At 41.4% G+C, this 17,523-nt stretch overlaps 1 protein-coding gene across 5 annotated transcripts; it reads left to right on the plus strand.

The window, feature by feature from the left end:
• Positions 1-522: 522 nt before the first annotated feature.
• LOC129589246 (unconventional myosin-IXAa-like) lies at positions 523-17,382 on the plus strand. Of its 5 annotated transcripts, none has more exons than XM_055483867.1 (23): positions 523-721; positions 962-1,072; positions 4,392-5,395; positions 5,509-5,636; positions 8,124-8,218; positions 8,701-8,763; positions 9,413-9,613; positions 9,905-9,959; positions 10,111-10,191; positions 10,792-10,881; positions 11,006-11,314; positions 11,396-11,517; positions 11,589-11,730; positions 11,995-12,486; positions 12,547-12,657; positions 12,741-12,863; positions 12,921-13,039; positions 13,520-15,125; positions 15,259-15,853; positions 16,097-16,202; positions 16,261-16,392; positions 16,462-16,701; positions 16,825-17,382. In XM_055483867.1, exons 3-23 carry the CDS (start codon positions 4,531-4,533, stop codon positions 17,033-17,035), a joined length of 5,886 nt encoding a protein of 1,961 aa, XP_055339842.1. In that variant the 5' UTR covers positions 523-721; positions 962-1,072; positions 4,392-4,530; the 3' UTR covers positions 17,036-17,382. The 5 variants fall into 5 exon arrangements, with proteins under 5 accessions (XP_055339842.1, XP_055339846.1, XP_055339844.1 ...); XM_055483871.1 differs by lacking the exon at positions 523-721 and having other exon boundaries at positions 798-1,072; positions 11,006-11,113; positions 11,180-11,314; XM_055483869.1 differs by lacking the exons at positions 523-721; positions 962-1,072 and adding an exon at positions 1,129-1,441.
• Positions 17,383-17,523: the final 141 nt, after the last annotated feature.

The following is a 17,523-nucleotide window of genomic DNA, read 5'->3' on the forward strand; positions in this document are numbered from 1 at the left end:
GTACGCCGAGGTATTCCTCGCGCTGACGGCTATGGCGAAGTTGCATGTTGCCATCGATACAAATCAAACATGTACAGTCGGAGGCAGCTAAAATCAGAATCAGTGAACAAAGCAGAACTGGAATGTTGATTCGATAGAAACAATTAAACTCCCGTTAATTACACCCTCAAAACTTGAAAATTAAAATAGGACTTTAGTCTTTAGACGTACAGCGGACTGTGCATCCACATCAAAAAATAATTTGACCTAGCAAGAAATGCGAGTTCTGTATCGTAACGGAGCCAGGAGAGTTCCTTTTAGATACAGAACACTTTAACTCGGCCGTCCAATCAGTGGTAAGGGGGTGTGATCGAAAAGTTACAGAACTTCCGGCTCTGTATCGTACAGAACGCATTTAAAGTGCGTTTCGAGTCTAGCTACTGTACTTACTGTACGAGTACGAGTAATGCAACTACCAGGATTTAATTCGAAATTATGATTCTCGAAAACTTCCTACTTGCAGAGTTTGATTCTGTAACTTCTGTTTGTGGCGATTTCAAGTCACGCTTTAGTTCATTTTTATATCTTCGAACTCCAAACGATTTTTGCGAAAGTAATTCTATGTATTCGTGCTTATTAAAACTTAGTTTGCATCGATTGCATCAAATTGCATCGATTTCTAGTTAACTTCTCCACAGTAACTTGTAAAGAAAACGAAAAATTTGGCGTCATGTACCGCGATGTACGTATTTCATTGTACGAGTAAAGTATTTACAATTACGACTTTACGAGCACGTTAGCTTTTAAGCATGACTCACTAGTGGTGGGATGATTCACCGCTGGAAATCCGATTCCTCACGGACACCGCTGAACATGTAGAGATCTCATTTACTAGCTGATTGTGAGGTGCTGAAAGCAGCCACATCCGCAGCAGGTACTGTTATGTTGTGGATCTTTCGCTGATAAGAATTTCTTGTTTCAGTTTAGCTGTAATTTGTTATCGGGATATGAAAGCCTTTATTGCTTGTCGAATATGGAACTAAAATCTATGCTGCGGATATGAGAACTCGCAACAGTCAATTGGAATGCAGTGGTGAGTTACATTAGTGCCAGTATTAACTTGTCGTAGAGTAAACTAGCAGTAATCGTCTCTTTATCTCTTATTAATTTTGTAAGTTGTAACTTGTAACAACCTGCAAAGCCAATTAACTGCTGTATTATATTTGTAACTTTGTTTCTAATTTCCTCTGGTGTTTTGGTTGTGGATATAATTCTGCATCAGTTCGACAGTTGTCGTCAGTGCTTGATCAGAGCCGTTTTATTGCGCTGTGTCACCGCGGTCTTTTATTATCGATTATAAAACCACAAACATCCAAGTTCACCTGTTGCTTACTGGCATTTGATGTTCTCAATACTTTTGCTGATTGTGCAAGAACGGTTGCGTAAAGCTCTCGAATGCAAGGTGAGGGGTACACTCGGTTCAAGATCGCATTACGGGCATGGGAAAATTCAAATATCGTAATGTAAAGACAGTAAATTGGAAACTAGAGTCAGGATTGCTGGAATATGCGCCATACGGAGAAATATATTCCGCATTGTCTCAGTCTGGCTGTTGGTACCGTCTATAATCTAAAATAAAAATATTACCCCAGTAGATGTTGTTTTGTTTTCACGGTGGCTTCATGCGTGGATGCTGGAGTTTGCAGCATTTGTTTACTATCTAGTGTGATTTTACGTAATTGTCCTTGTTTGGTAAGACTGTCAGCGACCTTGACTTGAACTGTGCCCGTAGCGAAAGAGCATTCAGCTGGTTCTTGAAAACCACTGCAAATTACCTCCAGAATGTTGTTGTCGCGTTAAACAAGGCTTTATATCCGTGCTCACGCGCCTCCGGAGCGTGCAGTATTATGATGTCTCATTAATGTCGTCCGGTTAAAATATACCATTCGAACTTGTCGATAACAGTTGGAGTTCCAACAAGACGACGACTGACAAGCAGCGAGCATCATGAGGTGGTTGATAAGTGAATGAACTAGCTCATCATCGTTTTTCTGCCTTCACTCCAATAATGTGATAATGTGTTCTACAGTGTTTTTAACATTCTGCTCCATCTTGCTGATGATAGCAATCTGTAATCTATTATTATCCTTGTTGGAATAATATTTGTTACTGTAATTTAAATCACGAGCCATCAATCGCAAGGTTTTTGAAACAAAATTCTGCGAAAATTCTTGGAAATGATTATGCATAGGTGAATACTGGATACATTAACATTAGAATTAACTACCAGTATTGCTGTAGGTATTCAGATGTTCACAAACATGTAGGTATGTGGTGAATATTTGTACGATAAATGTGCGGTAGCCAGAAACTTTTGGCTGTATTTTTTCAAGATTTGAAAGTTTTGAGATGAATTGGCGATGGCAGAGTTTGATAGGTTTCGTTGAGTTACAGTCTGTCTTCATACATCTTCCCAGTGCTGATTTGGTTTTCTTCGAAAGTGCCAGATGAATTTGTTTCTTACGTTATGCACCATGCTGATTCTGAACAAATTTTGGTTGGTATTTATATGCGTGCACTTTATGGGCAGTTGGAATCTAAAATTAGAGACTGTCACGGGAGGAGAAACAGCTATCGAAATCGCTTCAAGAGGCAAACTTTGACGTGCTTGATAGTTCTTGAGACTTTTTAAATGCGGATTGAAGATGTTGTTATGATATGCATGCATATCTGCGCGGTTAAGGAAAATCAGTGTCGGTGGTGGTACGTTTGTGTTACGAAGAATCACTTTCATCTACCGCGTACGTAGATTGATTGTACCGGTTAGCAGGTACAACCTACGATATTACAATAATCAACAATAGTAAAACTTCAGTGAATTCTTGCCTGACGATTTCTGATTATGGGGAGATGCGACTGATGAAAAATCTGATGAAGCGCTTATGGGATACATAATGGTATTATATTTCGGAATGCTCTATGTTATCACTTTTATAAGTCGTTTGGATGAAAAAACCTCAGTTTTCTTTAATGCAGTTATGTTTTGGACTACGGGCTCCTGTTTTGGGTGCTGGAGAAGTATTATGAATAGTATTTATTAGCTGAACGGAAAAGCCTAAAATATGTGACTTAATTTCACTGGATTGCGGCATTTTGGATATATTGGACGCTTTAGCGTACAATTTCTAGGGGCATTTTTTGTATTGTTTCACCAGTATGTAAGGTTGCTGACACCTACCGCCCTATGAATATACGGTTTTGGAAACTGATTACTAATATTTACATACCTAACAAGGTTTTAGTAATTAAAAACCAGTAGTGCAGTTAAAAGATGGTAAATTAATAATATGCATGCCTTACCTGATGCCGTAACGGTGAGGGTCCATGCAGTAATGGATTATGATATTGATACGGGAGTTCACGTATAGGAAGTTAGGAACTATAATCTGCTCCTGGATCAGTTTGTTTGCTGGGTTGTTTACTGCTCTCCTTTCGATGGCAAAATTATTCTTCGTTAGCTATCGTTTTGATTTCTATTGTATAATTAATATTATAAGTAAGGAAGATTTGCTACGACACTGGAGAAAATTTCATTGTTAACTTTGTATACTATTCTGCAGAGTTTTGAGCGTACTGAATCATTGGAATCTTCTTGTGTTGCATGCTCACTGTTTTTCAACTATGTGTAATTATTTGTGTAAACACAAGTACAACAAACTCTGTGCATATTAATTGTCATTTGTAAGTAAATTGAGTTTATTTACTATTTGTTCCATAACTTTTGGTGTTCGTTTGACGGCCTAATAACGCATGCGCATTCATATTTTAATCGTCCATCCATAAGAAAGCCATTCCAATGAATGCACTTCTCGCGCTCGAAGGTCTTCTGTACAATTTGGCGCTCAAAATTTTTTTACAGCATAAATTTTTACCTACGTATTGCTAATGCTAATAAACATCCTAGAAGTAGAGATTCACTTAATGCCCGATGCGGCTGATCGAAGCAGAATGCATTCATTTTGAAGTCTGAATCGTATATTTGATACGATTAATTTTGGGATCTTTTTTTTTGATTTTTTAAAATATTTTTTGACTGTGATGCGATTTGGGATTTTTGATACGATTTGGGATTCTTTTAAATTTTATCTGGACATTTTGTATTGGATCGGGTATATTCGTAGTAATTTAATTAGGATGTTCCTCTTGCGGCACAGCAACGCATATCCATCTATATGTCTTTCCACAGCTGGTGCGTTTTTTACTGCTTGACTAATGTTTTGGGCTTAAATACTCGTATAATCCAGAGCTTTGCTCGTTGCATTCAGTTTTCGACACATGACTGCACAGCATAATAAAAAAACCTCCTTGGACCGGTACTGGAGCGAAAATTACGTGAGTTTTCTCTTCTTTAGGTCAAGACTACGGCCAACGAGCTGAAGAAATGGGTTGAATTATCTGCGCTTATCTCTGGTCACTAGTGATTATTGCTTGATAAATCACGATTTTTTGTTGCCATAACTGCTGTGGTACGATATAAGTTGGAATGTGGAGATGATGAAGGATTTCGAGCCAGCACAACTGCAATCAAGCCATAATAATTCAGCCATTACCAATAATATCAAAATGCAGTCACAGCTTTCCAATCTGACATATCGGAAATCTAAGCCCAACGCGGCAGCGCTATCGCTCACAGAACCCCAGTATGACTTGATGTTTGACGTGGTCCTGGAAGGGACACCCGTCTGTCAAATACCATTGCGCGCCACGAAAAACACCCGATCTGAGGAGATTTTGCGGCATGTTTTGCATCAGCTGAGCAGTGACGGCTACCAGCGCCGGCCACTGGAACATTATTCGCTGAGTGAGGTGGTCTATGATGATTTGGGTCAAGTGTGTAAAGACCGACGGTTGACGTTGGACGATCATCCCGTGAAGATACAGCTCCTGTGGCCCAAGGAGCAAGTGGCTTCGGATAGCAAGGATTTACCACGGGAAACCTACGCTTTCCGCATTACCGATGTGGCCACCGATGAGTCGGATCAAGGGCCGCATTCCACGTGGATTGAATGTGATTTGGCCAGCTATTTCGCATCGGATTCCTTTTTACACAAGTTTTTTAGCGATGATAATACGGTGGCTGATTTGTGCCAGCTACCGGAGCTTACCGAGACATCGATTCTGGATAATTTGCGGGAGCGGTTTGAAGAAGGGAGGATTTATACTGCCGCTGGACCGTCCATCCTGGTGTCAATCAATCCTTATAAATTTTATCCTCTGTACAATCCCAAAGTAGTGTCGCTATACCAAAGTGATATTCATCCCTCTTTAAAACTGCCGCCGCACATTTTTGCCATCGCTGATACGGCATACAGCACCATGTTGAGACATCGAAGAGATCAGTGTGTTGTGATTTCGGGTACGTCGGCATAGTGGCAACTGGCAAGGAATGGAGTATCGATGGAATTCGCATTAAAATTGCTTGTACAGTTGTGATTTGTCAGATAAATTCAGTATATATGGCTATTCCAGGGGAATCCGGAAGTGGCAAAACGGAATGTACTCATTTTATCCTCCATCATCTCACCGCATTAAGTCATAAAGGTCAGCAGGGTGGTCGGATTGAGCAGAGCATTTTAAGTGCTGCTCCAGTACTGGAAGTAAGTTGCGACTACAATTGTGTTAATAATGTGAAGTTGTGCAGTCTTTTTAAAGTTTTCTTATATCTAGTGTTCGGTAGTTAATTTAGATTACAGCACTGAACGACGCTTTACTTTGCTGACCATATGCATTATTTTGTTAAAACTGCTTCGATAGCTGATTTTTACGGCTGGTTGTTTCATTAGATTTTCGGTTTTTCCTTATCTTAACTGTCAATGCGTATGTGGTTACTGTGTTTTATCCTTGTAGGTACATATCGTAATGAGTTACCGTAAAATTTTGCACGAATCTCCGTTTAAGTACACAGAACGACCAGTGTTTTCGGTAACATGGTAAACGCGTTGGTATATAGAAGTTGACCGCGGATGGCATAACCAAAATTTATGGCATTTTATACGTCAGTTTGGTTATAAAAGTTATTTTGAAAAAGACGTAGAAGTGTAATATTGGTTTTAACCACTCCGCGCCCACACACGAAGATGTTTTCCACCTGCGACTTGTGAGTGAGTAACCAGTATTGCACCACTGCTGACGTAAGAGAAATACCCATACTGATATGCTTGGAAGAAAACTCAAGAGATCACATATTATTTTAATTATACTACATTATATTGTTTTATTACTACCACTCATTATATTGTAGTGTTTCGAAAAACATGGCTGCTTACCGATGTTATTGATCATTTTTAGCTTTCCGGTTTTCAATAAATGTTTTGATTAGTTACCCCATATCATGATAGTAAAAACAGTGAAGTAAGTGGATTAGTCCATTTTTGTTGTCGGTTGTTTCCTGGGTTTTCCTAATGCTGGCGATACTTACTGAAGCAGCGAAGCTCAACGGACGATCAAACCGAGGTCAGGCTTATTTTTTACCAAGAAGTGTTGATATTGAGCCAGATGTTAGCTGTTGAATATTATATAAGTTAAGAAAAAGAATCTATTTTGTGGGTCGAGTTTCAAAATGTATGCTTTCGATTTTCGTTGAAAACGATTAGTCCAGCTGTATTTTTTGTTTGGCTACGGGTAGAGTTGTACAGCGAGCGGCAAATCGGTTTGGGAAGATAAAAAATCATGCCAGACTTCTGCTGCTAATTTTAAACTTGCTGAAAATGGGATTGCCTTCTTTCACGTGCTTTACTTTGTCGGTAGGTGCCTATCACATTAAATGACTTACCTTTAAGTTTAAAATGCACAGGGTTAGCATGTTGCTTACCGTGGTACGAGTAGAAACTCTTATAATCTAGGCTTTAATTATAAGACTTTTGGTATCATACGCAGTTTAACAGTGCATTTTGTGCCTGCATGCGAATTTCTTGCAGATGTTATGCTAACCGATTGTTAAGTACCTGTTTTTTGCTGCAGCTTTTTCTTGGTGAATTTACTCAATTGATAAGTCTGGTAACTGACAATAGACACGAACTTTCAAACTGTTTGTTGGTGAAAACTAAGAATGTTCGTAATTCATTCAGTTATAAGATTTTAGAGTGATCTATTAATTTCCAAAGTAAACAAAGCGATGTAGTTTTAAAATAATTAATTTTATGCGGCTTGGATGCTTAAAATTTTCAAAGTACGAAATATCTATTTTTGAACAACCTTAACCCTTAATATTGCTGAAATGCTTACGGTATGCAAACTACAGAGCGAATTGTAGAAGACCCAGTAAACTGCATAGCGCACTTGGCTACAGCGTGACAAATTAATCAAGCGAATCGTCTAGGTGTTTGCATATGACGCGCGAGTTTTTTCTGAGTTGTAAATTTGATGGCGTTACAAAAAACCACAGATCGTTAGAATATTACCTCAAACGATATGGTACATCGATTACAGGTTTGCAACTGCCTTATGAAAAGGTATTCTATCGATCTCATTCTTTTCGGTGCAGAATAGGTTTCTGTTCCTTAAAACAGTTTTTCTATTATTAAATTAATTTAAAATTAATATACACACAGTGAATTTTGGGAAGCCGCAATTTAGGGCCAGCAGCCAGCTGACAAGCAAGGTAGGCGGTTATGATTTTGTTGCCGTGCCACTGATTGGATGCAACAATGGGAAATTGCGATCATAACAGTTCACCGCCGATTGTCACTAATTGCACTAACACAATGAAGAACAGTTCTAGACAAAAATGACTTTGACAAAAAACTGTTTGTCGCATTACATGGTGCGAATTGCGTGTCAGCATATTGTTATTTGTTAACGGTCACAACGAGCTTTATTGCTCCCACGTGCAGGAATAATTGTATTCTGCAGTTTTTGTTGGTGGTGCTAGTTTTCTGAGTGGTGTTGAATTCAAATTTGGGTTTGCGGGCAGTTTGTATCGTGTTACGGCATTACCCGAAAACTTTTTCCGGACACTGTATGTTGGGACGCTGTTTTAGTCCAGTAGGATGATGCATTTTGTTTCTCAAACTTGGGTATCCTAGTTTATTCGGCCATTCACGCTAATGTACTTATTTCTGTTCATAATAATGCTGTCTTTACAGGCGTTTGGAAACGCGAAAACATCCCATAACAATAATTCGAGTCGATTTGGGAAATACATCCAAGTTCATTATAAACCTGATGGAAAAGTCGCAAGGTCAGTATTTGATAATTTTGTTACCACAGAATTTGTCTTCGAAATCCTTGTTTATGTTTAAATTGTATGGAGAAACAACGCAAATTGTGAACGATACTGAGTAGATAATTTTGAAACTGTATGTGAAGTTTAAGTAAACCGATGCCAGTTAGTTGGTTTTTTGTTTTTTAAGTCGTCTTGTTGGTCAGTGTCGTAATTTTAATTTAAACGTGCATCTGTGTATCAACTGCACACTTGAAAATCGCGTGAGAAATTTATGCTAACCGCACGAAATAGTTATCCCAATTTGGTAGGCTTTCTTAGCAGTCAACAAATAAGAGGATCGAATTTTTGTTCGTTGCCATTTTGCGGTGGCCTTTACGTGACGATATGTACAGCATTTCATGTCTGTGTGCACTGGGATGTTCTTAGCTCTCTTGACTTTTCTTGGGTGATGACAGTTTTCTTGTATAAAATATGCGGTCATGTTGTCTTTCTCATAGAGCCAACGTTCAGCAGTACCTTTTGGAAAAATCGCGGATTGTCAGTCAAGCCCGAAACGAAAGGTGAGCAGTAATGCAATTAGCAAACAGTATTGTAAAGCTGCTTCTAATGTTCTCGACATAGCAACTTCTATCTTTTTAAAAGCTGTTTTTGCATATTTTCCGGAAGGTTGAATTGATGAACAGAGGCATATGGTTGTTTGCACAACTGTGTTGAAATTTGTTGAATCTGGTTTACAAAAGATGTTTTAAATTTTATATAAGGGTAAACGCTTATCCAATAGGTTATCAGGGTGTGGTCCGTTCTTAAAATGCTTCGAGTGTGCGTGTAGCATAGAGCGTACTGTATTCGACAAAGGGTTTCCGATGATTCATGTGATACGCTGATTGGCTTGAGAGGATGCGGTTGAGATTAATCGGTGAGATACGGGAACACGAAATGCATCCACCGCGGTGCAGAAGAGGAAGTTGTTGCAATTCATAAACAAACACGTTTGGTGGCTCGCTTACAATTAGCGAATGGGCTGATCTTTGTTGTTTTGAATTACGTGTTAGACATTTTCTGTAATACCTTTCAAAGATGAATTTGAATCCAGTTGTTTCCGTTTTTGTTGGAGTGGCCTCCGAGATGGCCGGATTACGTTTAATCAATAATTAGGTTTTGTTTGGGAACGATGTGTTACGTTGTGGTATTGGAAGACGGTTTGTTTAGGAATTATCATGTGTTCTACTATATGCTGGCCGGAAGTGATGCCGAAGAGAAGAGTAAATTGCGGCTGGATAGTATTGAATCGTATGATTATCTCAACCAAAGTGATTATGCCGATATGAGTGGATTTGACTGTACGTTCGAATTTGATCGACTGAAGCAAGCCATGGAAATGGTCGGATTTACACGCGAACTCCAGACGAGGTAAATATTTCTTTTTATATCCTCGTATTTTAAATACATAGATTGGAATGTTAGAATTCAGAATGTTAGTCTATTGCAAGTTCATAGCTATTTTGATTGGCCTTTTGTAAAAAAAAACTTTTGTAATCCTAACGTGATCTTTTTATGTGAATAATGATGTTCGGCTCACGTGTGTTTTCATTCAAATCGGCTGTAGTGTTTGTCCACCAAGTTAAGCTGTTCTCACAAAATGCATCTGTCTGATGAGGAGTTGGTGATGATCAAGAGTTCAACAGTGATGTTTATTTTCAGGATTTTTTCCGTGCTTTCGGCAGTATTACATATCGGCAATATCCAATACGTCAAGGTAATATGATACCGACTCAAGTGCGCACCGGCTGCTGCTGCTGGCCAGCTAGGAGCGCTTTTACGCAAGAGAGCAGTTACCATATCTTTGATATTCTCTGACGTGTTGATAATCGATGTTTATGCTCTTGTTTTTGTTATACATTCTACAGAAAGCCAGTTCCTATCATCATGATGAGTCTGTGATCATTCAGAATCGGGAAGTTCTGGCTACTGTTGCCACACTCCTCCAGGTAATACAATGGTGTTGTTATTTCGTCAATAAAACTATCGTGAAGGTATGAAAATCTCGGTTTCTGTCTGAAATAAAATTTCGGTGTTTAGAAATTGGCTGAGCTTAGTAATTGTCTTTAACGATTGAAATCTCGTGTGAAATTATTACGTGTATTTGTCAGCATATGCTTTAGTAGGTTAGTACTAAACTACAGCTAGAAGAGGGTAAGAGATGTGTTACTTTTTAAAAAGTCCAAGCTGAGACATTTGAGAGCGTAATCGTATGGAATTTAATCAGTTCATATTACGAAGTGGCAGCCACTGATGTCTTTTGTGAGGTAGATGTGAATTTGCAGCGTTACGGGAGTCGACTTAGAGTCTGAATTTCGCTTTTTACTAGCAGAACAAAAAAATGGGCGTTACAGTTAAATGCTCTTCAGCGGCACGGCAGAAAAAGTCACTCGTACTAATACTAAAGCGAGGATATTCTGTAATTGTTGCAACTTTACCAAACGTTGCGAGCGGATGAGCAAACTGACTTACTGCTTTTTTCATTGCACGTGTATGAAATTATTGGGAACATGGACAATAAGTGGTGGAGAGTTTGTTTAATTTTGCAGGTCAACGAGGAACTTCTTCATTCGGCCTTGATATCGAAATGTGCTATCGCTTATAATGAGGCGCTGATAATGAATTACAAGTTACCCGAGGTAAACATGCGCAGTTGATCGCTTTGTTCACACTTTTTATTTACTTAAAACATGTTGGTGTATTGTATACACACATTAACGGCTCTTTGATGGGTATGTAATCCATTATCCGTTGTTGGTTTAGGCGATAAATGCCCGTGATGCTTTAGCCAAATTGTTGTATTGCTCAATGTTCGATTGGATTGTTAATCAAACTAACCGTCTGCTAAACCCCAAATCTTCCAAAGAGAAGGTGAGAACTAAACAGTTTTCGGCTAAAACGAACAACAATTTCGCATTGGAATATTTTTTGTTGCAGGAAGTATCAATTGGTGTTTTGGATATTTTTGGGTTCGAAAATTTTGAACGCAATAGCTTCGAACAGTTCTGCATTAACTATGCCAACGAGCACCTGCAGAGTTACTTCAACCTGCATGTGTTCAAATACGAACAGGTACTAGTATCTATATCTATATTACGTGGAATCCTGGTGTGAACTGTTTCTGATCTGGTTTAATTGGGACACTTTCGCCAGGACGAGTATATGAATGAAGGCATCGACTGGTCACCCATTGCCTACACGGACAATAGTCCTTGTTTGGATCTCATTCAGCAAAAACCATACGGCTTGTTGCCGTTACTGAACGAAGAGTGCAGGTTTGTAGTGGAGCGAATTCATTTGAAGAGTTAATATCCGCGTTGCTGACAGAGATTTCTTCATTTCACAGCTTCCCTGGTGCGACAAATGAAACACTTTTGGAGAAGTACCGGCGTCATCAGGTGACCAATGAACATTTTGGATCACCACAGAAGAGAGAAAATGCTTTTATCGTGCATCATTACGCGGGAACAGTCAAGTATGATGTAAAGGTACGAGCTTGTAAAGGTAGCTTTCAGTTTCCGTGCTTCGTGCTTTGGGATAATTTGTGGGAATGAGTAAGTCGTTAAACTTTTGTGCTTTGTAAATATGGATATCTTCAAATTTTTCTTTGAGTGCACTTTTTGACTGATGTGTTTGAAGTGGATTAAATCTGGAAATATATGTTTTCTTTGTGTTTTGCAAAATTTTCTAGAGAAGTTATAGTATATATTTAGAGCTCGTGCTTCGTTATGTATAATTTTATTCTATTATAGAATTTTCGCGAGAAAAATAGCGACGTTAATCGTGCTACGGATTTGGTAACGCTGTTGAAAACCAGCACGTTGGGATTACTTCGGGAAATGGTGGCCGAAAGTCCAACTGCCATGGCCCGGTGGCGCATGCTGAAGCTGACAGTTTTTACTGTGTTAACTTTCTCGCGACGCACCCGCAGGAAACAGTCGTTCAGCGTGGAGAGTTCCAGTCCACCAAAAGGCGCTTTCATGCAGGAAAGAGGATCTCTAACTGGAGGATTGTATACGCGAGGAATACCGGTGGGTGGAAAGAGAAATTTCAGTCCTCAAGCGGCTTCTCGTCAGCATCGGACGATGGATTTGGCCTCGCATGCCCCGAGCGTGAAACCACGTCGCGGAGTATCCAACCAGACAGTGACTAGCCAGTTCCAGCAGTCGCTGACTAAGTTAATGGAGGCACTGAATAAGGCGGATCCGTATTTTATTCGCTGTATCAAAGCCAACAACTCTAAGGTAGTTTGACCATGTTGAAGCGATCAAAGCTGTAAGTGTGACAGATTTGAATAATTTCAGACACCGGGGTTATTTGACGAGGAGACAGTTTTGCGACAGCTGCATTATTCCGGAATGCTTGAGACGGTCAGGATTCGTCGGTCGGGATATCATATTCGTTTACCTTTTAAGGTAGATTTAAGTTTGCGTTTTTACCTAACTTGTGTTACATTCGTTTTTCTTATTTATGGATACATTGTGAGCTTTTTGTATAGGACTTCGTCAACAGCTATCACGCGCTCTTTCCCAAAGGTTCCGATACCTCTTCCAGTGACATTCGTCTGTGTTTGTTACGCTGGGGGTTGGATCCAAACAACTTTCAGATCGGCCACCAGAAGGTGAATTGTTGCATTTGATGCCATGGCTCGCTTCATTATCGTACTGGTGGCTTTCAGATCTACTTACGAGAAGCGGAAAAGCAGCGGCTGGACGACATCTTGCATCGCTTGATACTTCGGAACATTGTGAAAATCCAACGATGGTGGCGGGTGTCGCACTTGCAATTGCGCGAAAGGTCAGCCATTTCTATACAGCGTCACTGGCGCGGGTTTATAGTGCGTAAGGATTACAAGCTGCAGCGCGTTGCCACATTGGTCATTCAGCGTTGGTGGAGAGCAACATACCAGAAGCGAAGGTTAGGGCAGAGCAGCAGCACGCGGCATCCCCACATCAGCCAGAGATGGCTGCTGCTGGCGCAAACACTGACAAGGTTGGCTAATCGCTGCTTGCGCCGGTTGGAATAATTATAAAATTATTCGATTCAGAAAAGTTTGAGTGAATTTGCATTCCCGGTTTCTGCCTGCACCTTGCGACTGGTGTGTTCTGTCCCCAGCATTGCATGATGGCGTAATGAAAGCGTTAAGTGTTGGATGGAGACTGCCATGGGTTTGTTAGAGTTGTTTGAACTGACGTGGAAGGGTTTCATGCTGAAGTGGGCATGCGCGATTGATATATCCGGGATCTGACAAAATTAAGCGTTGTATAATCATTGCAGAGCAAGAAGGCCTTCCAGTCGCATGATTGATCGGAAATTGAGCACTGTAGAAGCCGAGGAAGGCGTCGAAGAGGAGGAAGACGAAGAGCCGGTGCCGTTGAGCAGTAGCCCGGCTAGCCATGCCACGAATGGTCATGTAACGCCCTTTAGTTCCTTCTCCTCTGACTGGAATTCTCACCACAGCGACGAAGGAGTGCAGCTGCTCAAAACTACCAGCAGCGAGGATCTGCCCCAACTTCCTGGTCGCCTGATCATTGCTGTACAGCCGCAAAAGGTCACGCGACGACGGGTATCCGATTCCGAGCCTCCTGAACGACTCCTCAGGCGGGATTCTGAGGAAGAAAGCAGTGGAATTCTCGACGATTCGGAGCCCGAAACGACTCCCACCCTCCAGACGCAGGCACCACCGGAGAAAGTAAAACCAGCCTTTCCTACGCCACCACCGCGAGCCGAACCTAAATGGCGGCGATACTCAGCGATTGAGCAGCATCATATCTTACAACCGATACCACAGCCTTCTCCTGCTAAGGAAAAAGAGCCGGAAGAACGTGCGATCGATGTATATAATGAAAAGGCAGTGGATGTGGATCAGTTGGAAGATACAGCTGTGAAACCATCTAGGCCGAGTCCGCCCAAGCAGTTAATAATCCCGAGAACCAGTCGGAGAGATACCATCCCCAAGCGGGATCATTTCGACGCGGAAGCGGCAGCTGCACATATAGCAGCGGAGCATACCAAAAGCGGAAAGATGGGATCGTTTTTCAAAAACTGGCTCGATAAGAAGAAATCTATCCCGAAAAAGAAGAGCCTCGGGGAAAACGAACCACCTAGTCCGGCTGATGAAACGCCTCAGATTTCTCCGGAAGTAAGCGAAGTAGAGAAACCCGCAATTCTGCGTAGTGGCGCGGGTAGGGTCCCGTTGAAACACCACCAGGGCGTGCCGATTCCCAAGCACAGTCCGCCTCCGGTCAAGTCAACCAAAGCTCTGAAAGCACAGGCGAAGCGTGCTCAATCGGCCCACGCCAAGGCACCGGTTGGAGAATCAATCCTGCAGCCGTTAACACGCACTTTCTCCAAAAATCGCCTGCAGCGACGCCAAGCGCAGGAGGATTCTGAAATGCTGAAAGAAAAAGAACCGGTATGGAATATCCGTAGTATTACGCAGTTCACGGATAGTGAAGATCGGGTGGTATCTTCTGCGGAAGAACTAAGGGAGTTGGAAAACTTCATTTTTGAGAAGATCACTCAGATGGATTATGTGCGGAAGGGTCAGAATTGGACCAAAGCAGATAAGATTTTCCAGCAGGGAATGAGGACCTTCCGAATCAATCTGATCAGCACCTACTCAGTGGCGGTAAAGGATGCACGTTTGTGTATTCGGTATCGGGATTTGATTGTTAATTTTGAGAAGACCATTCGTGTGGAATGCTATAAAATCGTGCATTCTCAATCGCCTCCCTTCACGACAGCGGCGCTGGCCCAGTATAAAAGCGATGATGATGGATTTCCTGTGAATATGGCCATCAACGCTTTCCGATCCTTCATGAATGAATTCATGCAGAAGCAACAGCTGAAACAAAAGCAGGAAGAAACCAAAATGCATCGTGTAAGTAATTATGTGAATAACGCGTACTTTTTTTCCTGGTAAATGAGATTTTTCAGCTAGACAATTATAGAGAACTAAATTTATCGGCTGTCCCGCTAGTTATGTCTTAATGAATGCGTTTGTTATTTTGCAGAGCTCCAGCAAAAAGCGTAAACAAGAGCCAGCAATGATCCACCGGCAAGGTCATCAGCTGGGCGCGGTTAATATATTTAATCTTCCAACAGCATGCGAAGTTTGCACATCTTTCCTCTGGCCGATGGAGAAGAGCCTTGTCTGCCAGCTGTGCAAAACGACATGTCACAAAAAATGTTACCAGAAGATCGAAACTCCCTGTACCGGTAAACGGAAGATAAAAAAATCCGCTACGATGTCACCTAGCACCGCGGCTCCTGCGTTGGCCAATAATCAGCCATCTGGCAAAATATTCAAAGTCCCGCTGGATTGCTTGTTATTGAGCGGGGAGAAGATTCCGGCCATAGCGGATCGTCTGATAACGGTCGTAGAAATGCAGGGAATCTACACCGAATGGATTTATCGCAAGTCCGGAGCGGCGCACGGAATGCGGTCTTTGCGAGCGGCCATCGAAGACAATCCCGATAAGATTGACTGGGACCAGTATCATGATGCCGGCATCCATATTGTGGCCTCGACGTTCAAGGCGTTGTTGCGGGAAATGCCAGAACCCTTGATGACGTTTGAGCGTTACGATGAACTTATGGACATTATGGGTAGGTGGTGATTTTACATGATCTTTTTCTTCAAGTAGACGAAGCGATCGCTTTTGTAAATTTGTTCCGCTGTATGCGGGAGTCTGATGTCTGAATTTGCACTGCTGTCAAGAATCAAATAGTGTATACATTGTTATACAGAAAAATATAGTGAGCTATAGCTTGCCGTTTTCTCGCAAAATCCTTTTTTTGCATTTCTCCTGTGTGCTTATTAATTTAAATATTGTTTTGGCTATTATACAGCTCGCGATGACCGCAAAGAAAAGCTGGAGAATGTTTATTGCGCTATCCGAAAGATGCAGAAACCGAACCATGACCTGTTGGAAAGGCTGTTTTTCCACCTTGCAAGGTGGGAACCAAGCTTTGATTTTTCATATAATTATTGTGTTAACGAATCGGAATTTTAGAGTGGCCCAGCAAAGTTCCATGAACCAAATGACGCCGGAAAATTTGGCCATTGTCTTCGCCCCGTGCTTGTTTAGGTCAGAACGTGATCTCAAAGCATTTGAAGTGTCTGATGACTACAAAAAGCAGATCGAGTAAGTATTCACCAAGTTGGATGCAATTGATTGTCTGTTTTCTGGATGTGTGAGTAACAATCATTGTAGGTGTATTCAGATTGTAATTGACGCACAATTGGAAAAACTGCAATTGACTTTGAACGACATTGTGGAGATTGACACACAGGCGGTCAGTGCCAACACGCGTCTGTCGGTCATTCGGTCGTCCAAAGTGTTTGTGGCACCTACAAATGTTCCTACGGGTCCGAATATCCCCGAAACCATCCCCGACGTTGACGAAGAAGAGCGACGACTTTCCGATGAAATTCAGTCTCTGCGAAAAGAAAAGTAAATCTAATTAATTAGCTGTTGATATTGTGTTTTTCAGTTTTACTTTGAACGAAAAGGTCGTTGTTGTGGATCTTTAAACTGAACGCATCGTGATCGTTTATTCTTGCTTGATTTTAACAGGGAAAAGCGTGCGCTAGATCTCGCGAGTCTGCGTTTGTCACGCCAAGCGAGCCTGGAGGGCAGCAGTCACTCGAGTGAAGAGGACTTGAGTGGTCGTTCGGATATTTGGCAGCCGCAGCCGAGGAAGCCGTCAGCCATCCCGTCGCGCCCACACCGACGTGATCAGACCAATGCGCCAAAGCAAGGGAATAAAGATATTTTTATGCTCTAGTCTGCCTGTGATTTGTACATGTTTTTTGGTGGATTACTGTTTTTGATTTTTGGGGATGGTACCGCCTGCGCGATGCGATCGGCTACGTGATAAGGATGGCTGTCGATTGTAGCTCTGTAATTTTTTTCAAGTTTTTCTGTTTGCAATTGGAAAGGGGAAACGGCAGCTGCGCCTGCCTGCCCTCCGTTGTTATGCCTTAGGTTTTTACCGTGCTAGGTGAATTTTGATTTTTATTATTAATCTGTTATCGCTGCTTTGCAGTGCTTTTTTGTTGTTTATAGGATTCTGTTTTATTTTTGTCTGTGGGAAGTGAGCGTACAAGAATACGCAAAATAAAGTCCTACCCAATTCACCATGGGTTTCTTCACTATCTTCCGAAATTAGTTATTGACAACAGTATTTTTGTGAATGGCGATAATGCTACAACTACTGGCAAATCAGGACATACAGAGCAGCAAGCAAAGGGCTCTACATTTGTGCGTCGCAGG

Source organism: Paramacrobiotus metropolitanus, unplaced genomic scaffold, assembly GCF_019649055.1.
Source record: "Paramacrobiotus metropolitanus isolate TYO unplaced genomic scaffold, Prichtersi_v1.0 Parri_scaffold0000034, whole genome shotgun sequence".
Classification (NCBI taxonomy): Eukaryota; Metazoa; Tardigrada; class Eutardigrada; order Parachela; family Macrobiotidae; genus Paramacrobiotus; species Paramacrobiotus metropolitanus.